Here is a 27,394-nt window from a genome sequence, read left to right on the forward strand (position 1 = left end):
TGAAGGTAAGAACTACCCCACCGCTAACTAGAGGATGCACCTACTTTTGGTGCTTGGGTTAGAACACTAGAGTGAGGGATGGATAAACTTTCCTGCTCATCATTATGCTGCCACAGCTCCCACCATGTGACAGAAAAGTGTGTAGTTGTAAAATCATCTTCCTTTGAAATCGCAGCTTTATTGTATATGAAGGGGACCGTGAGGAAAGGGGGGGAGCAGCAAAAGTGAAGCATCTTTTAACAGTCAAACCAGCATGAGCTAAATATATAGTTGCTTCTGGGCTAAGTAATTAAACACAAATTAAATGCTTTCTGCGGCCAGGAAGGTAAACGATGAGGAATGTGCCTACGGGCAGGACGCAGCTATTATTTCCTCTGTTTCCTGAGCCCAGCCCCGAGCGGCGGCAGGCTGTCCCGCAGCTCCCCCTGAGGCAGCGCTCAGCCGAGGACACTGATTTACAGCTGCCGTGAGGTAAAAAATCTCCAGTTCCTCACGAGCGATGTTTATTTCACACGGTAAACGACGCCCGGCGTCTCCTCTCCTCAGTTCAGGTAAAGAAAACGCACTTTGTACCACAGACTTGGTACCCTCCACGCCCGGCGCCAAACAGAGTGGGCCTGCTCGCTGGGCGGGAGGAGCCCCGTTCCCGCCCTCCCCCGGCAGCCGGTCACGTGCGGCGGGCGGTGCTCTCACATCCCGGCGGTGGCGCGGGCGTAGCGCGGTGTTCGGTGATGGAGGCCGGCGCTGAGGCGGAGCCGCTGTTGCCGCCACGGACCTGGCGAGTGGGCCAGAGGCTCTGGCGGGCCGGTGCCGCCACTGCCGCCGACGACGGTGAGTGCCGCGGGGCGCGCGAGCTGGGTGGAAGGTGCTGAGGGAGCCGGCGCCTGAGGCGGGCGGCGCCGCTGCTATTGCCCTTCCTTCGGAGCTTGCCCTCCGCGGGAAACGGGGCGGGCGCCGAAGGGGAACCCCGCGGGGTGTCGGGTCTCGGCGTGGGGCTCCCCGCGGTTTTGTCTGGGACTGTGCTGAGGGACCGGCCAGGCAGCCCCGGCTGGCTGACCTCGGGTGCAAACCTTGTGCCGATTTGGCCTCACGCTGATTATTGTTCTTATTTATTTTTCATTTCATAAGGTTTGGTGTTCTTTTGTTGTTTGCTTAAAGTTTCTTACAAGTTTTTTCTCTACCTTCGTAAATGTTAGAGGTTTCATTTCCCTGTTCAGGAAAGGATCGTTCGACACCTCGGCTTCTCTGTTTTCAGGGTATCGCGTCACTGAAGTGAACCTTCTCTTTTTGTTGCCTGCTTGTTTGGTGTCAAAACTGGTGTGGAGTCTCTGGTAGATCCTGCACACCCAAGCTGAGCAGTATTTCATTCATCACTGTGACTAAGTGTCACTTGCTGTGACTAAGAGTTGCAAGATAAATTGGATGTTCTTGATAGCATTCCTGGAGCATGTGTGGGATTTTTTTTTTTTTTTTTTGGTTGATTGGTTGGTCTTTACTTTTTAATGAAATTTTTCAAGTCAACATTTCTTGATAATTTCCCTGTTTTGTGTTAAGAACAGCTGCTTAGATTCTGCCCTTTCAGAATTGTTGGGATCAATGCCAGGCTTTCTGTGTGCTCCCAGAACCTAAACTTTTTGCTGTTCCTGCTATTCCTTTAACTGCTGCTCTTCATTTAAACAACTTTGTTTTTCATCTCGCTGGTGTGTCATGACTCAGTAAAGATAGGATCTTCACTGCATGAGCCTAGCGTGTCTTCTGTTTATGCTCAGTCTTTCTTGCACTCTGATTCATATCAGAATTGGTACAAAACTGTGTTGTTGCTCATGCTCTGATAAATGGTGACATTTAAAAACTGTTTGCAGTCTTTGTGGAAAACTGATGCTGCTGAATCATGTGGAAGATAAAATCATATGGGATGCAAGATAAGTGGTATTTCTGGTGTTGCTTGGTGTCTGGAGCGCATTGTGCTGGCAGTGGGACTGATTCTGTCTCATTGTATCCCGTCTGTGATTGCTGTCTCCTGGGAGAAGATGGTATAAAGTGTTCTTGGGGACTCTTCCCCTCTGTGGGAAGGTTACAGTAGCACCTGTTTTCATATCTCTGTCTCCGTCAGTTTTCTCTCTTCCCACTCCTTCACCCTTTTTTTTTTCTTTTTCCTTCACATTTGGGGCTTAGTTGTCTTTGTCTCTCTTGTTGGTTTCGTTAAAAGATTAGTTACTCAAAGGTCCTTCAAGTGAATTCAAATGATTGTCCTTTATTCTTCATACAGACTTCCTAGTAATGGTCTTTGAAACATTGCATAGTAACTAACTTGGTGATAATTTTATTTCACTTTGTATACTTTCACTCCTTTACGTGTCTTGATCTGTTTGATACATTAATAATAATTCTCAGGACAAATTGAAAGAGGATTTAATTTTATTCTCAAGTGACTGGAGATTTGCATTGGTTTTGGAGAGAATGAGATCAGTGTAAACCTCAGTACCTTTATTAAGCAGAAGTAAAAATTCCTAGAATACTATTGTCTTGATTTTTCCAGCTTCAGTTTGCTGTATGCTTTGTTAAGGAATGTTTTGGTTGAAGCTCTATTATAATGCCTGTTACTTAGGACTTGTCTCTGTATAGAAATATTCCAGTCTTTTGACAGCTATTTAACTACTCATGTAATCTAGTTGCCTAAGTTAGTTAAGCTAAACGTAAGAGAGAACCTTTTCACAAAATACGGAAACATGCATGATGATGATTATTTTAATTAATGAAGGGTGCTACTGTTGGAGCACAGTGGCAGGAGCTGTGTCTCTGCTTTTTGCACAGTGTCATTTGTCATGAGAACCATGGTTGTGAGCTTATATTAACTAATAAGAAAGCTGTAGGCTTTATCCAAACTCCCAAATGATTCTTCTTTTTAACTTTGCAGGTACTAGTGTTAATGACCTTTATATAAACCAAGCTGTAGTATTCATTGAAGATGCAATACAGGTAAATATAACTTGTTTCCTGGCTATTTCCCATGCTAGATACTTGTCAAACATTCTGCTAGTTTTTGAGTCTGTCTTTTCAGGCAACCAACATTTCACGTCCTCTTGATGTACAAAGCAGAATCAGAATTCAGGATTCCTGTGGTATGCAAATTTCAGTGACCTTTTGCCTGAGAGAAACATGTTTGTCCACATAGTAAAACAGATAGTGTCTTCTCTTTAAGGTTGTCTAAAAGAGATAATGTTTTATGGGGCGGTTTTTTGTTTTGGTTGTTTAGTTTTTGTTTGGGTAGTTGTTTTTTTTTTTTTTGTTTTGTTTTTTTTTTTTTTTAGGTTTTTTTTTTTGTTTTTTAGTTTTTTTGAGAGTGACTGGCCTTACTGCTAGAACAAGCTGAGCAAACTCTGGAATTTGCTTCTAAATCTGATTACTTGCTAAGAGGTGATTGAGTTTAAGGCTAGCTTCAGCCACTAAGCTGGAACTCTTTTGCTTCAGCTGAACTTAGTGTCTCTGGAAGTCTGTGTTCTCTCTCTGTCTCTCCTTTACTGGCCTTTACTGCAGATTCCTAGATGCTGTTATCTCCCAGTTACTAGTTGCAGGCAATGGGAATGCTGGAGTGCAGTTCTTGAATTCTCTTGCTACTTTTGGTTGGGAGATTTCTGTGGATCAGATATATTTAAAGTGCATGACCCCTTTCTGTAAGTGGGTATTTATTAGCAAAGGCAGGGTAACAGTGGTCAAGGAGCAGTCACAGAGGAGGAGCCCATTCTAAAGAATCACAGGTACTTTCTTAAATTTAAAGCACATTTTATTGAAAGATATAGATTGAGGTCTATAATATTCAGAATTATTTTGCATCCTATGGCTTTTTGGAAAAGAAAGACAAAGGAAAAGAGATCTACGAATGGAATGAATGCTATAATAGGTGGACTGTTTTGGTGAGTACCTAGACTAGGCACTGAATTATTACAGATGCTATTATTTGTACTGATGGTAACGGCTCTTTCAGATGACTGTCACACAGTTTGATTATCTGAGCACACAATATTATCTCAGTCCATGCGTGTAGAGTACAGCTATTGTAGTTGGTGACTGATACTTTAATAACTTATGCAATAATTTCTTTATCTTATTGTGAAACGGGAATTATCTCAAGACTTGATATTTGTTGATTAGAATTTGGTTTATTTTGGTAACCTTATCTTTGTCTTTGGTTCTGACTGAATATAATGTCTGAATTATCCCTTTTGCTTTGCTTTCAGTATCGATCTATAAATCACCGTGTGGACTCCAAATCCCTGTGGCTTTATCGATGGTATTATTCAAGAACTTGCCAGTGGTAAGACCCTGTTATTTTTTTTTTCTTTTTTGTTTAGGAGTAAGTCTTAATAAAAAAATATTCTTCATCTTTCATTGTTGATAAATAATTAGATAACTGTGCTTTTATCCTTCAAAGAACTTGCAATAGGAATCAAGTGGATTGATTATATGTGAACATGATAGAAGTGGAAAGCAACAAATTATATTAAAGTGTAATCATGTAGATGGCCCTTTCAAACAGGGCTGGTGCGTGAATGGACTGTTGGCATGATTTACAGCACTGTGTGTTAGAGTTTTCCAAGTATCTTTTTCTGTTTGGTGGTCAGCAGTTATATTATTCTAAACAAGTGTGGCATTGTTGCCAAACCCATTTGTGTTAAATGTGATATTATAAAGCTTGGTTTACTTCTAAGAAAATTGCTTTACTGTAAGTATTTTGTTTTTGTTTTGACTCATTCTGGGGGGTTGTGTTTCATCTCTATCCAAATAGGATTTTGAGTTTAACCATCACTATAATCCTGGCTTTGGCTTTCATTGAAAACCCTTCTTCGCTTACGGTCACATCGGATGTACGATACCGCCTTCCTGCGTGGAATCCTCCATGTGGCGTAACGGAAAGCATTGAGCTCCTTTGCTTTCTTGTATTCACAGTTGATGTATCTGTGAAGGTGAGCATCACATTCATGCGGTGTTGAATGAAATGCCAGACATACTGGGCAGATCAGTAGGTGTAGGCAGTGTGGCTTTTCTCCATTTTATATTTCAGGAAATGCCTTAGAAATGTTATCCTAATCTTGGATTTGCATGATGAGGTTGCTTTGCTTTATTAAAGCCTTACTTTCAGCAGAAATTAGAAAATACATATTTTCTAAATTTAAAAAATTATATTTTTTTTTAAATCTAAGAAATATAAACCTCTGTGTGGAAAAAGTGAAATTTTGCTAATAATAGTGATTTTGGCTTAGCTGCTTTTATTAGGTTATAAAAATTGGTGTATATAGTAATCAAATATATGCTAGCTCATTTAAACTTAATGAAAAGTCAGAAACAGAACCTTTATTTGGATACTTATTTCTGGAAAATCTATGCTTATGAAATTGACATTTTTCTTACATTCAGGGGATTCCTCTTGCATGGCCAGTGTACACTTCTCACTTCTACTGACCTTTATTTAGTTCTTGTAGAAAATATCTCTGATCAGTGTATTTTGGTTTTCATTTTGGGGACTTCTTTATGAGCATTGACGTAAAACTACAAATACTTGAAAAACAATTGGTGCTTATTTTTTAGTGTATTGGAATTTATTATTAAAGTAAGTTGGCTTTTTTGTTTTTTTCCCTTCCCAGAGTTACTTAATTGGATGGGCAGAATTTTTGAAAAATAAATGGCTAATGGCGTATATACTGACATTAATTATTTCCCTTGCTGATTGGATAGTTTCGCTGAGTTTTTTTTGCACAGAGGTAAGAACTGCTTTCTGCAGAAACAAGCAGCAGCTTTATTGTGGGGAATGGCAGAGGAGAGCAACCTGCAAACTGGTGGTGGTTTATTGGAGAGTTAAATGAGGAGGGCAAGATGGTTCATTTTTGGGTTTTTATAGCTGGAAAATACACTGACCCATAGAAAACGTTTGGTGTAATGTAGCTTCTCAAGGGCTTCTGTTTGATTCTTAATAGAAGATGTGGGTTCTTTGCTAAAATAAAGCTTTGCTGCTATAATCTGTCAACAGTCAGACTATAGAGAGAACTCTGTTTGCATAGCACTGATTTTATTGTACAGTTGGAGAATTATGTTCTTAACTTGATTCAATGGCAGAGTCTATGTAGTGACATATATAAGTAAAAGGTAATTGTACAGTTTAACAACTGTTTCCTAAGATGAGCTTGTGTTGTGTTCGAAACATTTGTGTCCTGAGAGGAACGTCAGTTTTGTGAAGCTGTTCTTCAAGTGCCCTCTTTTATGGAATAATGCAATCTCCCAGTTGGTGGTCTTTGCTATGACATAAATCTGCATAAAATTAGTTGTTCACTTACAGTCATAATGAAGAAAATACTAATATGGTAAAAATGCTGGGAAGTGAGGCAGGAATCCTAATTTTTGCTGCTTGACTAAGTTCTTGTGTCAAAGCCATTATTTGTTGCCTTCAGGCAACTTTCAAACCTATTTCAAATAATTGTATTAGCCAGGGTTAGGTTGGATGAAGTTGCTACTATTAGTAACTCAGTATGTAATTGTGCATACTTCAATGGCCATAGTTGACCACTGGACACTGCTGACAAGGTTGTGATGTAGTTTCAGAGATGATCTTAAAATGCTGAAAGAATATGTCAGTTAAGCTTATAAGCATCTAACTATAAGAAAAATGCATATGTCTTTTTCATATTCAAGCCAAATAAATATAATGCAGCTGAAAGAGGTTAATTACAACATGGAGAAAGTGATTTGGAAAGAAATGATTGTAAAATCTTTAGGTGTTGTAGTGAACAAGTTGTTTGATCAGGAGCCTTCCATCCAAAGCAGTAGCAGAAGGAGCGGTTTAACTGCTGCAATGCACAAATAAGGAAATACCAAAGAAGAAAGTGACTCTTTTTCTTTGCTGTTACTGAGAAAGCTGATGCTGAATGCAGGATGCTGAAATACTTGAAGTAGCAGATAAGTTACAGAAATATCTTGAAGGCTGGCAAGTGTCTTGAATGCAAGAATCAAACAGCTTAATTGCTTTAGTGCATGTTAAGGAAGATAAAGGCAATCACCTGTTTGAGTCTTGCCGGAGAGAGAAATTGCTGAGTAATAAGCAGGCCCTTTAATTGTAAAAAGTCGTAAAAAAAAAAAAGTGTCTGAAAATTGTTTTCAAGCACTTATTTTCAGAATGGGAATCTCTTTTTATTGAAAGGAGCTTGCTATTCCCTTCTTGAAGTGGGCCTTGGCAGAAGATCTGAAAATGTCCTCTCTTGAGCTGCTTATGTCTACTGAGCAGTAAAGTTAGTTTATAATCAGTGGCCTGATAAGGCTAGTGAAATGTCACTGTGCTTTTTTTAAAAGCAGTCTCTTACTCTTTTAATGAGGCACCCATAGACAGAAAATCTTTTGTGAGTTTTGTGATCACAGTGTGACAGTTTGAGCTTATGAGCAACAGCCTTTTTATGTTAAACTGCTGATTTTATTGATATGTGTATTAGTGGTTTTCAACAGATTTATATTAAAAAGATTTGTGGTGCTAGTCTTAATGGGAACTGAGTATCTGATCTGCTGGCTTTTGCAGAGTGTGAGAATAAGAAGAATTCTTCGGCCTTTCTTTCTGCTTCAGAATTCTTCTATGATGAAGAAAACATTAAAAAGTATCAACAGCACATTGCCTGAAATGGGGAGGTAGGTAACAGTGTAGAAGACCTTCTTTCACAGCAAGCATATAGTAACCCTCAGAATTCTGGTGTGTGACATGTGGGTAGCTTCCTTCTTGACTGCCCAGCTAAGTGGCTGGTGAGAGAAGTAGCAGTGGATGGAGGTTGTGTTAACTTTTTGATTCCTTTAATATGTAAAATTTCTCTGGAATGCATGTGATGTGAGTCTGTATATGACAGATAAGATTTTTGGTGCTAATTGAGTGTTTTTTTTTAAATCTGTATATGTTACATGCAGCCCTTTTGTAAGGGGAGAACTGAGGCATCATCTGGGCAAAGGTCTATGCTCTGTTTTTCTAAGGAGGCCTCTTGGAGGTATTGGTAGACAGACATGTCTTCCAGTCATGAGTGCCAGACAAGAAGATCTCTTTCTTTACATTTTTAAAGTGCTTCATCTTTTTAATTTCTAAATGGTTTTAGCAACAGATGTGTTCTTAACCAAGACAGCATGATGCTTTTTGAAAGAGATCTCTTCCTGTGACATGGGTCATGTATGTGTACATCTTACAAGACTTGCTGTCCATGCCTATAACTTTTTAACTAACAAGTCCCAGGAGAATAAAAGGTGTATGCAAGCCAGGTTGTATTGTGGTTGGGGTGTGTAAGTGTAGTCCTGATCTTGAGAAACAAATCTCATTGACCTCACAACTGTCTCAGCTCATGCTGAGGAGTCCTGAGCAAGTATGATTCTTACTTTGAATCAAAACTCAGGTCATCTTCTGTTATCTCCATATAGCTTCCTGAAACTACCCCTGGTTTTCTCTGTGCAGCATCCTTTTGCACTTTTAGCAAAGGTATTAAGCATAAGATCAAGTTGGCATTAATGCATATGATATGTTTTCTTTCCAACAGTGTTGTTCTTCTTTTAGCTGTTCATCTATCTCTCTTTGCCATGTTTGCCATGCTGCTGTTTGCTCGAACAAAGGTAACCAATGATATTTATGCTTTAATACATCTCAGTTGTTTTTTTGTTCTTTACTCACTTAGCTGCTGCATGTCTAGTTTTATAATTAAACTAGTGAAATCTGTTTCCACTGAAAAGGTCATGTTACTTGTCAAACTTAGATGAGTTTAAAGTCCGTTTGGAGGGATTTAAGGTGTGCATAGTGTTCACGTAGAGTGTTGTTTCTGTAAGTGTGCATTAGAAGGCCCCTCAAAATAGTGTTAGAATCTCTGTCTTTTAGTGAAGAATTTATTTTCCATGTTGTGCTTTACTTCTGAAGTGATAATGCTCCTTCCTACTCCATAGGTGAAATCTTTCACTCTTGCTGTAGGTTGTTGCATATTATTTTATTAGTCTAGCTCTGCTGCTCAGGGTGAAATCAGATGGTTCAGTGCTAAAGCGTGGTTCACGTCTTTATGGTCCTGCATTTTACTGGTATTGATGCCAGTATCGTGGGTAAGAAGTTGAAAGTCTGTTTATACAAGAGGCTTCCTTGTACAATTCTCCATTTTAATCCTTTGGGTTACTTTCTGTGCTTTTGTTGAAAACTTCTATGCTGTTCTGTATCCAAAGCTCTTCATCTTGTCACTTTTTTGTTTATATTATCACTCATTTATCTAGCTTTTTGCTAAGCTTAGTTTCTTCTGTGTTTTCTTTTATCATCCAATACTGCTATCCCTGGCCATGCCTTGATAGGCTTTCTGATCTCTCTGTGTTTTCCTCTGTGTTTTTTGTTTATTTTTTCCCCCTCTTTCTGCTTCCAGAAAGCAAATTTGAAATTTTGTGGTTAAAATCACTTTCGTGTCCCAGTGTTTCTGGTATGTTGCCTCTCTCCTAATCTTCCTGTGTGTTAATATATCATGCAGATCTTTTTTTGTCCTTACTTTTTGTCCTTGCTTTTTGTTCCTCTGAGCACAAAGATTAGTCACACACTTCCTTCAATAATATTAGTCCTCTCCTTAACCTCAGTTTTGCACCTTCATTCTTACTGCAGTTTGCACTTGAGCCTGCCTCTAGTTTCCTTTGTGACAGGCAAATTCCTTGAATTTCCATGTTAAAGAAGTTCTGATTTTAAAGCACAGTTCTGTTTTCCCCCCTTTGTTTAGCTGCAAACTGGATCTTTGTTTGATCTTTGTATGTCACATCTAATACCAGTTATGAGCATTCACAGCAGATGAGAATATGACTTGTACACCTGAACCAGTCAATTTTGTGTACATCTGGGTGAACAATAACAAATTAGAGGGCAGTCTCTTTACTTTTTTGAATTGCTAGTCTAATACCATTACAAACTAATAGTACCTAACAAGGCAAAACACTGGAAGCAAGTTCTGAAAATTTAGTAGTAAAATTCATGCGTATAGATTTTGCATTGTCTTGTGTATGTCCTCTAGAGGTACATTTTTTGTCATTGCCGCAGTTTCAAAGGCTGTTTGTTCTGTGCTGCATGATTAATGTTTGTATTGTTTGCATCTTTTTTTAGCTGTCTCTGCTTGAACTTGGGGGGGGGGGGGGAATAAATAGGTGAATGATCCAAGATCAGCCTCCCAGTGGGTTTTTGATGAAAATTATGATGAAATACGAGCTTCAGCATATCAGCTGTTGCTACCACTGAGCCACAGAATAAGTTTGATGACCTTAGTCACTAAAGTACTTGGAAATAATTTTTGGGTGCTATAGCAGTGCTTCTCCCCTCCTCCATGAAGGAGTTTAAGTGCTATGTGATTTTTTTTATTGATAGTGTACATAGAATTTTGAATCTTTATTCTCTTGAAAACAGAACAGTTCCCTGTTTTCTAGCTGCCCAACAGCTCCTGAAATGTGCTCTAATTCTAGTTATAACATATTGCTTTATATTGTGTAATCTTACTTGTGTAAATATTTATTTCATCTAAGATAAGATGAGGACTATCCTTGCACTTCTTCTTTTAAGTACACCTTCAAGTATGTTATTGAAGAGAGTCCTAAAACTTGTCTGGCTGTGTTCTGTGTAGATCTTACTTTAATTAAACAAAACCCCCTGAGTATGTAAGGGCATAACTGAAGAAAGGGAAAAACCTTTGTTCGGAGTAGTGGTAGTAACATTTGTGCAAGTAACTAATGCAGAGGATGTTAAGCTTCCTATTTGGAAGTCAAAGGTGAAGTGACACAGTTCTTCCTCAGTGAGTGTGCTAGTAGGGCTGCAGGTGTTTGAGAGTTGCTTCTAATGTAAAGGGAGGATTCCTTTGCAGCATGGTAGTTGTTGAGGCAGCTGTTAATTACTGAGGAAGCTGTTTTGTTTCTGTTCTTCAGTATAGACAAAATCTATTTTAATATTGTCCTCAAACTGTATTATACTTCTGGACAAATCCTGGAGTGTAGTCCTGGAGTGTACATTTCAGGGTTGACTACTCTATGCTAGTTTTATAATGTAAGTTGAGACTGAATTACTATGTGATTGTTTAGGGAGTCCTTGTATCTCCAATACACTAATATCTCTTGCGGGCTAAGAGGTGATGCTTTTTATATCAGGGGTGGCTTCAGATTTCTATATTGTTTGTGACATTACTGTTCTTCCTGTGTCTGAGGTGCTAGCTAGACATAATTTCTATAATGAGCTTCTTGTGTCTGTCTTAGCTTGCTGTTCTTCCTTATGTTCTTTAATGACTGTTAATAAATGAAGTGATTGCACTGTATTCTTACACATTGTCCTAATTTTTATGCTTTTCTCATGTTTTTTTCATGGGGCAGATGTGATTGTGTTTCTGAAGACATTGATTGATCGATATATTTAAAATTTCTTTTTCCCCTCTTTGGTAAGACAATCTGAGTGATTCTTTGGTGTTTCTTGATCTCTTTGACTAGGATGGCCAGCAGGATAAGGAGTGGGTGGGGTATTTCCGGAATTTGCCAGATTCACTGACATCCCTGCTGGTCCTGCTGACTACTGCAAATAATCCTGATGGTGAGCAGTCTTTCAGAAGTAACTTTTGTATCTCTTTTCAAAGAATAATAGAGTAAGGTTATCTTCAGACTACTATAACCATTCTTTCAGCTGATAGTTCTTAGCACAGCTAGAGGAAGGCTATGTAGACATTTTTCATGCCTTTGGTAACTTGTTTCTTGCCTTTCCTTTGGTGTAATTTTATATGCATCTCTAAAGTGGAGCTATATAAGAGCTTCTACCAATTGCCAAAAATTGATAGAGATATCTAGTTTTTATCTTAAGCATTAAATATTTTTTTGTTACTTCTACAGTGATGATTCCTGCATATGCTAAGAATCGAGCATATTCAATCTTCTTCATACTTTTCACTGTATTAGGTAAGCTGCCTCCTGCCCTCAGTCATTTAAATGCACTTTAATTTTGACACTTGTGCATGCCAGCTACAGTGTTTTCTAGGAAAGTTTAATTGTAAAATTCCCTCCCCCCCTTTTTGTTTTTTGTTTGTGTGTGTGTGTGTGTGTGTGTGTGTGTAGTGTCTCCAGTTACTGCGTAGTGGCTTGTGAGATAACTTTCATGGAAGGTACTTTGGTTTGGGTTTTTGTCAGCAACAGGTGATACGGGAATGGATACCTTACAGCATATTCAGATATGAAAAAAATTTTGGAAACCAACCAGAAGAAGACTAATCCTTTTTAAGTTTTACATCCGACTTACTATGTACATATCTGTTTGTCAAAGAAGTTTCAGTTTATTTTTATAATTATTGCCTCTTTTTCTCCAATAGGCAACTTATTTTTAATGAACTTGCTTACAGCAATAATATACAACCAGTTTCGAGGTTACCTTTTGGTGAGTAAAGCATTCCTAATTTCTGTTCTACCATAACCTTTAAACTGTGAAGCCCTGAGTATTAAAAGTTTCAACTGTGTTTTAAAGCAGTATGCCCACCCTGGTTGTAGATACAGTTTTAAGATACTAAATATTCTTTGATGTAGATACTTTTTCCCTTATATGCTGCTGTAGCTTGATACCCCTTCCGTGACAAAATTACCTGCTTGTATACGTCCATATACTTTGAATATTATAGAGGGGAAATACCCCAAACTATTATAAAATTGGACAAGTGAACAAGGAACTTAGACTTGGCCTCTGGGAAGAAAACCTGCTGTACTATTTAAATGTTCAAACCCTGGCACTTATTTTCTCTGAGTAGCACAGCATTAGAAACCTTCAGTAGAACGGAATTGCTGACTAAAACGTATTTGTGTTTGGTATTTTTCACTTCATCCTTACTATGGTGGGTGGATGTGACGTTAGAATGATTAAGGCAGTCTACTGCTACTGAAAGATGGACTTGAGTTGAGCCTTGTGGTTGACTTCTACTAGAGCAGTTGCCAGTAGGCATAGTAGATATTCTTGGTAGTATTCAGTGTTAAATAAAAGGAACCTGTGCTTACTGTCCATGCAATGCCAGTTATTCGTGTAATACTTTAATGTGATTCTGAAAGGTGCCTGGTCATTCATGATTCTCCCCCGTTTTGTGCACTGTGATTCTGAAGTACAGTGTAATGACCTCTTGACTCAGGTATTTATGTTAGAGAAGTAGAAGCTGACAAAGTAAGTGTACTTCTGCATGTTGTTCAAGGAGTGTGCAATCTGTAGTGACAATTAGAATCATCACTAAAAGTTCTTTTTCCTTTACTAACAAGCTGTGCAGTGTGCTTTGTTGCATTATGTACATGAGTTGTCTATTTTCCAGCTGGGAGTGCAGTCTGGATTCCCTTAGCAGGAAACAGTGTAATTGCTTTTGTTTCTATACAAGATAGTGCAGTTAAACAATCTGGGAGGAATTTTAATGAGCTGAGGTAAGAATATTTTGGAAAGCAGGGACAAAGTAAGTCAAATGAAAAATCATTTCAGTTACTTCCAGTAAAATGTACTTCATGCAGGAGGTTAAATTTGTGACTTTCCTATTGTTATTCCAAAAAGAAGTAACTGACTGGCTGCATGGATCCATCCGGATATCTCCAGAACTGGGTTTATTTCCAGCAATGAATACAGAACATCCAAGGCACATACCAGCTACTTAGCAGTTAACATACATGGTGGATTAGTAGAAAGAACACAGTGCTAGGCTAAGTATTAACGTTCATCACACTCATGGCACACAGCTGTATCTTTGGTCAGGCAGCCATCAGTCAAAAGAGGAGCTGTTGGTCTCTTGCTCCTCGGAACAGGCCAAATCTCTCTGTGGTGTTATCTTCAAAGTGTTTTGAGAGTTTTCTTTAAGCTTTGTAACTTCCATGGTGATCTCTCCCCCCCCCCCCCCTTGAGTTCTTCAGCAGTTTCAATTCCACCTCTGTTTTTTACTTTCTTCTTGCATATTTTAGAGAACTTCACAGCTCAGCAGCAATGTTTTTGGTAAAGCTGAGTCAGGGTAATGCTGTGCAAAAACATTGGAGGCTGACAGCTAAACCTCTGGGCTGTAGGTTAAGATTTTTTCCTTTTGTGCCAGTATAGGGATGGGTCTCTGTAGCTTGGAATGAACAGTGGTTCCTGGTTGTGTATGTTCCAGCTGGTCTTTTCTTACGTTTTATAGTTTCCTTCAGGTTTAGTGTCAGGGGAAACTGGTAGCTTTGACTTTGGGTATCATCTGCCTTTGTTTACATATGGTTTTATAGTTCCTTCGTTACTTCTTTTCCCTTCTACTATAGTCTTATAGTTCCTTCTTCTTACATAAATACTCTTATAGTTCATTCAGTCCTTCAGAGGAGTGGAGTTGAGGGATTGGGGGCAAAAGTGAAATAATAGCTGCTTTGGTAATGCTACAGACAGAATGTAATGCTTGTTGGATAGTGAGCCTAAGGGAGTATTACAGAAAAGGAATTCTTGTGAGAGAGGGGTGTTTAATACATACAAAGAGGAATTCCTGTAAACTTTTCTTCCTTCTTGGTTTCTTCTAAGAAAAATCTGTATCAGTTTTTTGCTTTCCCATGTGAGAGTATGCAATAATCTGACTCTTAATAAGGCAGTTGAGTTTGAAGGGGGGGGGAGGGGAGGGAAAGCAGCATGAAAAGCTGTGGCTCTGGCTTTCTTTTTGCTTGGCAAGAAGCTGGAGTTGGAGAACTGGCGTGTCAATCCAGAATTAAAAATAAACCATGACCTGGATGTTTACTTGACCTCCAGAGACTTGTTTGCTTGCTTCCTTCCTTCTTATACAAGGAGTTCTTGAGGGGAGCGAGGCCTAGAGAAGTCTCCTGTTCCCATCTCTAATCGTAAATCTAGAGGATCGGTATATTTTCTGACCATAAGTCATAGCACTGCATGAGGAGCTGGGTAGCCCTGATCTTCCTGAAGTTCTTCTTAAGTATAGGAGTGAGCTTTGCTGATTTCGGCCCATGACTCTTCATGGTATTCCTTTTAAACTGTGGAGTGTCTGTCTGGTTGGTCCTCATCTTTAGACAGCTAGATCTAGTGGCTGATAATGGGGACTTTAGCAGCAGGTAAACAAACCCTAGTATTTTTCCTACCTGAAAAATTGCTCTAGTTGAACAGGTATGGCTCTTTCTGAGGCTTGCAGTAGGTTCTGCCAAAGAGCCGGGCAAATAATTTACTGGTCTTACTTATATCATCTAGTTGGGTTTCCTTTAAACAAGTGTGAGTAAGTTGTCTCCCCTGGTGTTTTGACTGTCCAGAAATCAGTTCAGTCCTCCCTCTTCAGGAGGCGACTGGGAATCCGGGCTGCGTTTGAAGTGCTTTCTTCCCTCAGAGAGACTCCTACTAATGCACAACAGTAAGTGAAGAATGTTGAAACAGTAGGTTACTTAAGAGAAAAGAGCAGATTTTTTTTTTTATCATCTTATTTAGTATAATTACTGAAAATCCTGTCTTGGAAAAATGTCAGTTTGCTTATCTCACATTTTTTTTCTTTAACTGGGTATTTATAACACACTGTTTGGGACTCCTATGGGGTCTGTTTCCTTTTTACTTCTAATTTTATCTGCTTTTCAAAAAAAAAAACCCAAAAAAGCGCCAGAAGCAGCAGGACTGCATTTGGAACAGCTGTTTTTGCCATCAAGACAGTTACCTGTTCCTCGGGCCACTCTATTTTATTTTCAATAGGTTACATGTCGGCATTGGGGCCTTACTACAAGTGCTGCAGAAAGTTGAAATGGATTCTCGCTGCAAGCAAGCCATCATGAGAGTAAGAACCGTATTTTCTTAGCCTTTATATTGGTGGCTAGCAAACCCTGTGATGAGACAGCTGTAGAAACTGAAGTTTCCTTAATCACACTGTTTGATGTAGGAGCTTTCAGCTCAGTTTCATTAATGCTACTTCAAGTGTGAGCAGAGGGCCATCTCAGTGTTTGCTCTCAGAAGAAAACCAGTGTCCAGGCAGTGATTTCACTTGAAGTCTGCTGCTACTTTGATTGGTGTGATGAGGAATGCATTCACCTGTAGAGAGGTGCAGAGTAATGAAAACTCTTCTTTTGGCTAATTTTTTTGTTTGCTTTAGTTTCTAAGTGAGGCATTTCTCACTGTGCTCTAGAACTGCTGTCTATAGAAGCTTCCCTCTACCATTTGAAAACATCTTTTTTTCATTGGATTTTAGCTGTGCTGTTCCCTCTAGGTATTAATATTTGTATCAGGGTACAGAGGGGGTGGTTTTGCTTAACTGAAAACTTAATCAACATTGCAGTTCATGCCATGATTTGCAGGGACTAGAGAAATTACTTAGCTCTATCAAGAGATGCTGACATTATTGGTGTGGTTTCAGAAAAAGTATCTGAAAGTGATGTTGCTTTTTGAGAACAACATTTTGTGTCGTTTGAAGTCCATATTGTAAAATCTTCTGTCAAAAGGAGTTGGCAATTCCAGGCTGACAGTTACAGCATAAGCAGTTGTCTGCCTCTAATGTGAAGGTTGGAAGAGGTACACATGCATTGTTTCTGATGGTTGTTGACTGGGGTAGGGGATGTTGAAACAGAGTTGCATGAAAATACCGCCTCTGCCCTGTAATTATCCTTAGCTGTCCATGGCATTAGTTACACAAATCCAGGTTTTAGTTTTCCTTCTTGTAGTTTGCCTGTTTTTTCTCCATTTCTTTTATTGTTGTGTGTGCTACAGTTGTAGTTAGCATTTAGCATGCTGTGGAAGTGTTTATCATGTTAGTGTGTGAAATAACTCCATCCTTTCAGGTAGTAATTTCTGCAGAACAGTGATAATTGACATAGTATCTTAATTCTTTGGATCATAACATAATGGCAATACTAGATGACACTAAAAGTTCAAGTACATCAAAAGAGCATGCTCAGTCTTAACCAGCACGTGATCCTGGAGAGGGAAGATAGGGTGCGAAAAATCCCATGATGTGGCAATTTTGTGTTAAAGCAAATCAGTATTGAAGCTCACTCTAATACCTGGTGTAGGTTTTATTACATCTCTATTCCTGGACTTCTAAGATAGTCTGAGAGTGTTGGCACTCTTTGAAGATGCATCTATTGCAGTTGTTGATTTGAATGTTTCTCTTTCACGTGAAGTCACTCAAAACATGCTCCTGTGACCAGCTGTCAGCTGCCCAGTTTCAGAAGCTCTTTGAAGAACTAGACAAAGATGCCATTAAGCAAGTATGTATCTGACAATCATAAGTGTCATAAGTTGAGTATGGTCTTGCACAAATGTAAGTGATGGTATTCTGCTATGAAGCATATAAGCAAACTTCACAACTTTTTGAACTTACTGATTTTTGAAGTTGCTCATGGATTGTTGTTACAGTCACAAGCAGCATTGCTTTGGGGGCTTTTAGCATTGGCTTATGGTTGCTAGATAGTGTTAAATATACAAAAAGCATGGTTGTTTATGTTGGGAAGATTCATTACAAGGAAATGGGGGATAGGATTTAGACCTTATGTCATAGACTTTCCGAAAAGCATTGTGGAGAAATGAATACCTCTGTAGTAAACTTGTTTTGGTGAAATGTGAGGAATTTGTCTTGTTGTGACACTCCTACATTAAAGCAATGCATCTCTGCTATATATTAGTCTTTGCAGGATAACACTTAAATATACTCGGGCAAAGTCTTTCCTCCGGTCCCTGACTGAAAAATGAAATGCGAGTTCTCTAAGTGTTCAGGTGAAGATGCGCAGAATGCATTCTCCACTTGGGGAAAGAAAGAAAAAAAATAATCAAACTTTTCAAGGGTTAGGAAATGTTCTCTTCTCTGCTTGTATGTAACTAAGACTTCTGAATCTTTTAATGGAGATAAACTGTTGAGAAATAGAGTAGGAATTTTGCAATTAGTAGCTTGGTATTCAGTTCAGATGCTTGGGGCATTGGAGAGAGGTTGGATTATCTCCCTTCTTTGCCATTATCTTGTATTATACTATAACAGTCAACCCGTTTGCTAATCAGAAATGATCTCTTGCTGCTCATAGCCACAGCTTGAAAACATCTTTGAACTAAAATGTCAAAATTAGCCTGTGACTGTTAAGTTTTGCTTTGAAAATGTCTGTTTCTTAAATCTGAGAGGAGATGTGTGTTTCCTGCATTATTATTAATATCATTAAAATGCTTATGCTTTGTGCCTTAGCAAATCCTTTGTGTTCTTTTCCAGCATCCTCCCAGTCCGGAGTACCAATCACAATTTATGCAGAAAATGCAGTTTGCCTTTGGCCATCCCTACTTTGGGTATTTGGGGAATGTTGTAGCCCTTGCAAACATTGTTTCTATCTGTGTAAGTAAAAGGGTGTCTATGTGGGGGAGGGGGGTTGTTTGATTGTTGTTTTTTTCCTTGCTACAAAATTCAGTTGTTCCTTAGTCTAATACCACTTTTACAAATGTCCATGTTGGCATGCTTTAGTCATGCCAAGTCTAAGAAGAGAATACCTGCAGTTAAAAAAAAATACACAAAAAATAGATATTTAAAAGATTTCTGCAGAGCATGAAAAACTGTTTTTGTGTTCAAAAATCTACAGAAGTAAAACGGTGGTTTCATAGAATATTTCTTGTTGGTTTAGGTGGTTTTGGTGATGGATGCAGATAAGCAGCCATCCAAAAGAGATGACTTCTTCCTGGGGGTAAGATACAACATCTTCCTACAGTTAGTTTTGTTCCCTGAGGTGTCAGTAATTCTAATTTTTATTTTTATTTTTTGGGGGTGAAGGCTATCAACTGCTTCTTTATCCTGTACTATCTGCTGGAAATGTTGCTAAAAAACCTAGCAATGGGCTTAAAAAGATACTTGTCCTACCCAAGCAATAGATTTGATGGACTTCTGACCGTAATTTTGCTGGTAAGTTCTTTTTGACTTCTGTATTCCTGGATTTATTGATTAGGATGATTAGGAACTGCAGGAATTATGGGATTGCTTTTGCTTCAACACTAATATGCTCAGCTAAGCATCATAAGACAGTGTTGTGGTTTGCAATGGCTTGAACATTTGTTTCTCTTAAGGTCTCCTTTCTGAAGGTAGGCTTTTCTTACATTCATGGAAAAGGTGAGCTTTCCTATAACCAACCTTTTAAATGTTGTTCAGAAAAATTCAGCTCTTGGAGTAATTACATGGCTAAAAATCACTTTTTGAATTAAAACCCCCTGAATTCTTCTTTATCTTCTTGTTGTTGTTATTTTGTAAAAACCTGAAACCCATATGGCGGATGGCTAAAGTCACGGTGAATGATGCGCTGTATGTCCTTTTATGTGTCACTGTTGGATGATGTGTGTGTGTTGTATTAATTTGGTAAATACTTAGTCAAATATGACAATTTCAGTGCTTCAGAGTGGGTGAATTTAGTTGTTTAAAGCTCTTGAAGGTATTTCTTGTGAAGGAATTTACGCACCTTTTGAAATTCAGAATTACAAATTAAGGCTTTGCCTTTTTTTCTTCCCTAAATAAAGGTTTTGGAGGTTGCAACTTTTGCTGTATATGGATTTCCTCATCCTGGTTGGTACGTAATCTCTGGACTGTTGCACTTTGTGTGTTGTTTGGGTTGGGTCAGGGGAATATAAACACAAGTGCAAACACACTCATGTCATGACACTACGATTGTCAGTGCAGGCATTAATTTACCAAACCTAGGAGAATTTCTCACTATTTTAGTTGCTGCTGGCCATGCAATATGGATAAGTCAAAGAAAATGATAAATTTTTAAAAAAGAAATTTAGAGTTCTCTTTAGCTACTCTGAGAAGGATGTGTTTGTATTACTTGCAGTCTGATGTAAAATGAAGTGTTAGCAGATCTATGCTTACTGAAGGTGCAGGAGTGAGAATTTAGTACAGCGTACACAACCAGCTAACCTAGTATGTTTCAGTATTGGATTGCCTATAAGATCAGTTACGACTTCCTGAACAGCTGGTGAAACCCCTTGAAGTCTGAGTTTCGTGCTGTAAAATTTAGAAGAAGAATTCCCACGGACTTAAACCATTTATAATACATTAGCAAGGAGTTATATTTTGATTTTTTCTTAAGTTCAGGTAGTTCTTGGATACCTATCCTGTATTGTTTGTGTTAACACAAGCATAAAAATCATTGTTTTGTCTCTTAAAACTTGAAAACTGCCACCACAATGAAAGAGGAAAGCAAAGGGCTTCGGGAAGATTTCCTGAATCTTCGATATTAGCTGCTAACAGTCTAATGGCATTAACTATTAACCTAACTTTTGGTTGTTTATATTTGGGTTTGATTTTTGCCCTTTGATTCTGTTGTAGACACTTGTTTGCTCTATAATAGTATCTTGAAGCGCCGGTAGTACTTGTGTGTGCTGGTGGTAATTGCTTGGTCTGTAGGTTAACATCTTCAGGACAGGACTAATATGTGACTGTATTCTAGAATGTGGTCTATGTAATGTTGTCTTAAATAATTTCTTCCATTATTAGAGTTGAAGATACTAATGCTACAAATCATGATTTAGGATCTGTGTTATGAAGGACCTTTTCCATTAACATCTTCCATCCCCCCACCTTTCCAGCAAAGAAGCATCCAGCATGCCAATGTAAAAGTCTGTTAAAACTCAGGTTGACATTTGAAGTGCATGCGTATCACCTGAGGACTGTGAATATAGGGAAGAAGGCTGTCAAGACAGCCTTCTAATTAGTACTTCTAACTTCAGCCAAGCATATCCTGAAGGATTAATGCACATCTTTGTGCAGGCTCCTCAGTATCTCACTATAGCAATATCTTTGTATTGCTTTGTTTTCTGAAAGGACCCCCTTTGGTCCCTGCACCCCCCCCAGCAGAAGGAAGGCCACTTATGCAAGTATTTTAGTACAAACATGCCCTTTAAAGAGCACTGTATGCATATTTAAGAGCCCAGGCTAAATGGACCTCTTCATCAATTATTAGAGTTTACTGTAGCTGAGATTGCTGCTGAGTAAATTAACCAAAAGTTGTGGGGAGTTTAAAGTTACCTGCATGAGCAGATTTTACTGTGTCTTTCTGTCATGAGCTGTTTCTCTGATTTGTTATTCTGTCTTTTCTAGGAGACCCGAGTTCATGGGCTTACTGTCCCTGTGGGATATGGTGCGATTGGTGAACATGTTAATTGTGTTCAGGTTTTTGCGGATTATTCCTAATATGAAGGTGTGTGTTTATCCCTCCGCGCTTCTCACTTCTTTGTGGGTCAAACTGTAAATGTGTTAAAACCTTTTGAAATAATGTAACAATCTCTTGCACCTGAGTGGGATTATAACTCGGTTCTAACTACTGCTCCAGACTGCTGCACAGCACCTCACAAACTCAGTTTTCCCTGTCTTGCATATAAAATTCTGTTTTGTTTTAGTTCATGGCTTTGGTTGTTACTACGTTGCTGGATCTGGTAAAAAACTTGAGAGCCTTTGCAGGAATTCTTGTGGTAAGTCATGATGCGAGGTTGTAATTTCCTTTCTTATAGTTAGCAGTGTAATAAGGGTATGTCATCACCAAAGCAAACAAAGTTCTTTGACAATAACCGTGAATGGTCATAATTGCACCTTAACCAACCAGTTCTTCTCTAGGGCATGTCTTGCAAAGCCCCAACAAACTACTGTTTTGTTATGGGCTGCGCACAGTGACAGTATCTCAGTTACGAGTTTCCTTTAGCAGTGCCTTTAAAAAATAGATTGGAACTTCCTCAGAGTGCCTGCCTCAGGCTGGATAGGCTAGTTTCAGATAAAAATTAATCCAGTGCGAAAAGTAGCCTAGTTTTCCTTACTCTGGCTTGATTATGTTATATTAAGTAGCAAAACAGCTTTAACATTCTTTTCAGTTGACAAGGTCCTGAGATGGCATGTTTGGACATGATTTTTAAAAGCCTCTGCTATCCTTTTTTTGGTGTAGCTGTGTAGAATATGTGTATGTGTGGTTAAAGGGTGGATCACAACATGTCCACTACAGAAATCCTCCATTTCCCAACTCTTGAGTTTCTGGCTTTGCAACGTTGTCTTCCTGGTAGAGCAAATAAGTGCCTGGGTAGTTTTTCTGTTGCTTGTAGGGTTTTTTAGGATATCTTAATTTGAGGTAATGGTTAGAGGCCAAGGATTTGCCTTGTATTAGTATTGTCTAAAAAGTTGTTCTAGTCTATATACTTAGCATGCAATTTACCCAGAGTAGCTGGTTTTGTCACTAGTAATCTCTGCTTTTTTTGGATGGCAGGGACCTTAAATTGCATTCTAGAAAGATGGCATGAACCTGTAGTAATAGGCTTGATTTTATTTTTAGGAAATAGCATGTTTCAGTGAGGTGTCCCTATCCATATATGTAAGACACAATGCTTATGAAATGGTTTAAATGTCTGCTTCTAGTTATCCTTAGTGCTGGAAGTGTGAATTGTAGTTTTGCACCAATCACGAGGCAGATCTGCCACTTCCATTAATTTAAAGTAAAATTGCTTTTACTTGAGGCTATGTGGAAGCTGTCACTGAGCTTATACTGAAGTCTGACTCCATTACTTGCTGACTCAAAGCATCTTTCATAAGGTTAGCCTGAAACATGTGCTGAGGAAGTCAGTGATTACCTAGTTTCTCAAGCAGTGAGTGTGTTAAATAATCTTTTTGAAAGAATAAAATTACCTTTATTACTGCCAAGCCAGATACCCCATCTTCTGGCAGGCTGTGGAATGTCAGCTTCAACTTACTCCAATAGTGTTCAAAGTGCAGTGGTTCATAAGTCAGGGCTGTTCCTCTTCTATTGTGCCCAGACTTCCCCCTTGGGTTTGTTTTGTAGCAAAATACAGAAATGTATTAAAGAAGTTGCTGATGTAAATTTAAATACTTAGCTTTGTTCTTGGTTAAGTTTAGTTGAAGCTTATTTTCACTGAATCTAGCAGGAAGCTCCTCAGATATTTAGATTAGTCCTAAGGAATATAGGTACTGGTTTTAAGTCATTATTCTGCAGTGTTAAAAGCAAAATAACATCATTCTGAGACACAGGAAATTAAAATAGATGGTAAAGTAAATTGATCTAATATGTTTTAACAACTGAAAATTAAATAGGGTATTAAAAAGAAGAACAAACTGTTTAATACAGACATTGAGAATTCCATATTAATTGCATTGTTGCTTAGTGACAGAAATACTCAAATCTAATACCTACTTATATATCTTCCAGGTGGTTTTCTATGCGTTTGCTATATCTGGTATAATGCTGTTTAAAGGTGCTGTTGTTCCCTTTGGAAATATCAGGTAACATCACCACTCTGAATCTGTTTTTTTCAGCAGATCTGCAGCTCAATATTTCTGAGTTGCTTCTGGTTGGTTTTGTTGTTTTTTAGCTTGGAGTCACCCTTCTTTTAATGTTGAATTACATAGACTTTTCAGCTGTTGCTCCTTCTGTTTCTTCTTGCTGTATTGGAATTACAAGAATGCTTATCTGTAGCTTGAAATTTTACCCTTCTGTAGCTTAAATACTTGAACTATTTCCCTTGTTTTTCCCCCATATGAGATACTTAAATTTATATAAGGCACTCGGAAGAATCTTGGTTTTAAGGTCTAATACATAGAAAGCTATGCTCACATCATCCTGTAATTCTCTTACAGTGCTATCAATACAACATATGATAATGGGACTCTGCACTGTGGGACCTATGAACAGCTGGAATATTGGCCAAACAACTTTGATGACTTTGCTGTGAGTCTGATCACCGATGGAGTCTGTCCCTTTTCCCTTCTCTGCTTATCCTTTCCCCTCATGTTCTGAGCCTTAGGTGTGTAATATAGCCACTCAACTCCTGTTTTACTTGTGTAGGCAGCAGTGGTGACCCTTTGGGATGTGATGGTGGTGAACAACTGGCAAGTCTTTCTGGAAGCGTTTTCAAGATACTCAAGTCCGTAAGTAGCAGTAATGATACTAAAGAAGTCCTCTATAAATCTAGCTTATAAAATAACTGAACAAGTATTATACACATAGCACAGTTCCTACATCTGTGAAGAGGGGTCCTGCTTACCTTTCTGTGTCAATTCAGGTATACAGGAAATGAAATTAATACTTCATGGCTGTTCTTTAACTTGAGTAACTTGATGGTTGGTTTGGTACTTGTTGGATGCCATGAAATGCTTTGTCACGTGTAGAAGGGATTGGAAACTTGATTGGGAGTCATCTTGTTCCAAAAAAAAACAGTAGTGGATGACTTAAGCGGGCTATAAACTTGCAACGTGTTGGATGGGTGGTGCTCTCTGTAGAGTCAATCTCACAGAAGTGAGATATTAGCGAATCACTAATTCATTTTGGGCTGATACTGTATTTTCCCTGTGGGTGAACAATCTTTTGTAGAGTTAAAATCTTGGACATGTATTTCATTGGTATTTATTTTATGGGAATGTTTGAAAAGACTGGCTAGTCTCTGGGTTAAGCTGTTCCAGTGGTCCTTGGCTGGTTAACCCAGCATATAGTGAAGTTGTGGAGTGCTCATTTACATCTTGTGTGTGATAAATGGTTAAACATGGTCTGGTGAAGACTGCACAGGTTGTGAAAGAGAAATCCATTGGGATCTGCAGTTAGTGGAAGCTACCTCTAGGTCAAGAAATCTCTGAACTGCAAATGGCTGGAGGGCGGGAGAGCGCTTAGGAGGTAGCATCTTAGGTATTTGGCCATGATTTTGCACTCTTTCCTGCACTTCTGCTTTGACCACTCTCAGAGGATACTAGCCTAGATGGATCTTTTGCTGTGATCCAGTACAGTTTCTACTAGAGCTGCTTTTCTGTCCCTTCAGGCTTCAGTTAGGTATGTTAAATGGGGGGAGCAAGTCTCTTTGGCTAACAGAATGAAAGGCTAAGACTTTTTTATTTTTCTGTCCCAGACCTCCTTATACATTAAGATTCATTATACATTATATTTCAAGGAAAAATATGTTTTCATGGCTCTGGTTGTTTTCGAGCTGAGGTTCTTTACTGCCTACTTTACTTTATTTCAGGTGGGCAAAAATCTATTTTGTAGCCTGGTGGTTGATCTCTTCTGTCATCTGGGTTAATCTCTTTGTAGCTTTACTTCTAGAGGTAAGGAAATGTGTTTATTTGGTATTAGATACTAAAGACAGGTTCCGATTTGTGTGGAGAATGAAAAGAACCCAGACAACTTTTTGGGAAAGTACCTGTAGAGGGCACTTCATCCCACCTTAAGACCATGCACATTTCTTTTGAAGATGCTCATCTGCATCGAGAAATAAAATTTACTACTGTAGGAAGAATGGCAAATATTTAGACAGTAACTTAGGTACGAGTCTCATGTGGAGCCTTAGTCTTGCCCATGAGTGTTTCAGAAAAGGCTTTCAGTTCTAGCTGGAGGCTAACCCCATGAAGTCTTCTACCTGCTTGCTTCTGCAAGGCTGTGGCCTAAGTTTGCTGTAATAGCCAAGATGCAGCATTCTGTAGCAGGAGAGTAGGATGTCACTGGTTTTCTCCCTTTCTTTGCCTCAGCTGTCTGTGTACTCCCTAGGTGTTGATTTGTTAGAGTAGTTCAAAGTGGATAAGGGAACATGACAAAACCAGAAGCTGAGTTTAAGTTGTGATGTCTGGATTTAGGAGTATGTTTATGTATGGTTGGGTTTTTATAAGAGGAAAAAATTCCAAGCAGGTGAACTCATGTGGGTAGTTCACACAGTTTTCCTGGGGAGAGAATTCTTGCTAAGAGTAGAAGGCAGCAGGGCTGTTTTTGCTCTGCTGTTCTGCCAGTGTGTGAAGAGAAAGTGATCTCATTCTTGAACAAGAGGCGCTCTACTAAAGCAGCCAAAAAATATGCCCAAATAAATCACTGCTCTGACACTCTGCATTTAAAGTCAAACTTCACCCTGTCCCAAGCCTTACCCACAAGCATACTGACCTAATAGAACCTCTGTTCTGATATGACCAGAAGTAGCCTTTATATTTTTTTTCCCCTATTCTTTTTACACTTCAGAACTTTATTCACAAGTGGGACCGTCGCTGTCATCGAGAGCCTCTTTCAGACATTGAATACCAGAGGACAGTTGATCTGATGTTCAGGTGAGTTGACATGAGCTTGATAATCGATCTAGTGTTTGATGTTCGTCTGTTTTAAAGAGAGTGGGCTGGCTGCAAGAGGGTAAAAGGCTTGTCTTCTGTTTCCTCCCTCTGAAGCAAACTGTGTCATCTGTTACTTTCGAAAAGTACAGTAAGTACTTTAGCCTGGCTTCAGCTGATTTGGTCACCTAACCTTCATATGGTTTTTGACCATAGCATGTTGGGAGAAGAGGTACTGGGTGGACAGGATGGGGGGAATTGTGCTGGGAGGGAGAAGAAAAGGGAAGATGAGCAAAATGATGCACATTGTTGGCTTATTAGGAAATTGTGGATGGTGAGTTGATACTTGATGATCATGCATAAATGGAACTTCTGGTGCACATTGAATGTTCAACAGTAGCATTGGGAACACGTTCTCGTTTGGGAGTTTCTTCAGGAAAACACATCTCCTGACCTTCAGTTGTATTGTACTGTGTGCAGGAAATTGCTTCCCTGCTTCTTACGGGAAAACAGCTGCTGGTTTCCATGACACATCTGTGAAGGATGGATCACAAAGGAAAGATGCAAAGAGATGCATCTTTAGGGTGCATCAACTTATTGTAACTTTAATTCCTTGTTTCATTCTTGAAACAAGCCCATGTTACATCTCAGTATGTGCGTTGCAAAAATAAATGCTGAGAAGTTTGCTTTGCTGCCCCTAACAGCTCGTGCGTTTTCTTGTAGAGATGTTTTGGAAGAACCTACAGAGGAAGAGCTGATGGAAAAACTGCACCAGCATCCACACCTGCGGTTGTGTAGGTGACTGCTGGGAAGGACTGACTTATTTAGACCTCTGTTTTCTTGAGGTTGTCAGCTGGAAGAAACTGAACAGATTTTCTGGGAGGTGCTGTTAGGAGAGAGGCTTGTAAGACAGCATGTGAGGTTTGGCGTGGCAATTCACTGCAGAAAGAGGGTTTTATTTCTGGTTCATCTCTTTTTTTTTTTTTTTAATGTGAAAGATCTGAATCTTGCTGATTGGATTTGATTTTAAGTTGTGATTTTAGCAAAGTTTTGCAGCTTTTTTTTTTTTTTAATTTAAGGAAGAAGGGAAAGTGTGTTTAAAATGACTGTGCACTTTAAAACATGAACTTTGTAACCACTGAGACTGCTACTTCTTTCATCACAAGAAAATAGAACTGACTTCTGGTAGGCCCGTGTGGCAAGGGCTGTGCTCTGCAGTTCAGGAATGGATTAGGCAGGACCAGAACAAAATCCGTCAGCTTTTTGCAGTGAGAGTTGAAACACTATTTTTATTGAAATGAGACACCAGCACATCTTACCATCTCCTGAAAATCTATTCATCATGTCAGAACACAATCTCTTTGTTTTTGATTGAGGGTTGC

At 38.9% G+C, this 27,394-nt stretch overlaps 1 protein-coding gene across 1 annotated transcript; it reads left to right on the forward strand.

Moving 5' to 3' along the window:
- The first annotated feature begins 29 nt into the window (after positions 1-29).
- Positions 30-27,069, forward strand: TPCN2 (two pore segment channel 2). Its single transcript, XM_061453102.1, has 25 exons — positions 30-831; positions 2,918-2,979; positions 4,239-4,315; positions 4,787-4,964; positions 5,643-5,759; positions 7,559-7,665; positions 8,550-8,622; positions 11,485-11,584; positions 11,878-11,943; positions 12,351-12,415; positions 15,262-15,359; positions 15,689-15,770; positions 17,107-17,193; positions 18,180-18,299; positions 18,583-18,642; positions 18,729-18,857; positions 19,463-19,512; positions 21,045-21,144; positions 21,344-21,415; positions 23,149-23,222; positions 23,577-23,667; positions 23,785-23,867; positions 24,950-25,031; positions 25,930-26,015; positions 26,736-27,069. Exons 1-25 carry the CDS (start codon positions 732-734, stop codon positions 26,812-26,814), a joined length of 2,238 nt encoding a protein of 745 aa, XP_061309086.1. The 5' UTR covers positions 30-731; the 3' UTR covers positions 26,815-27,069.
- Positions 27,070-27,394: the final 325 nt, after the last annotated feature.

This window comes from Pezoporus flaviventris, unplaced genomic scaffold (assembly GCF_033815535.1).
Source record: "Pezoporus flaviventris isolate CSIRO_AGI_PZ_B2104156 unplaced genomic scaffold, CSIRO_AGI_Pfla_v1 ptg000014l, whole genome shotgun sequence".
In the NCBI taxonomy this organism is placed as follows: domain Eukaryota; kingdom Metazoa; phylum Chordata; class Aves; order Psittaciformes; family Psittacidae; genus Pezoporus; species Pezoporus flaviventris.

What these genes read in the sequence shown, in the direction of transcription:
- TPCN2 (XM_061453102.1), top strand. Translation starts at nt 732, where the DNA reads ATGGAGGCCGGCGCTGAGGCGGAGCCGCTGTTGCCGCCACGGACCTGG. An exon ending in TCATTGAAGATGCAATACAG is followed by an intron (nt 2,980 to 4,238) that starts GTAAATATAACT and finishes CTTTGCTTTCAG; the next exon opens with TATCGATCTATAAATCACCG. An exon ending in TGAGTTTTTTTTGCACAGAG is followed by an intron (nt 5,760 to 7,558) that starts GTAAGAACTGCT and finishes TGGCTTTTGCAG; the next exon opens with AGTGTGAGAATAAGAAGAAT.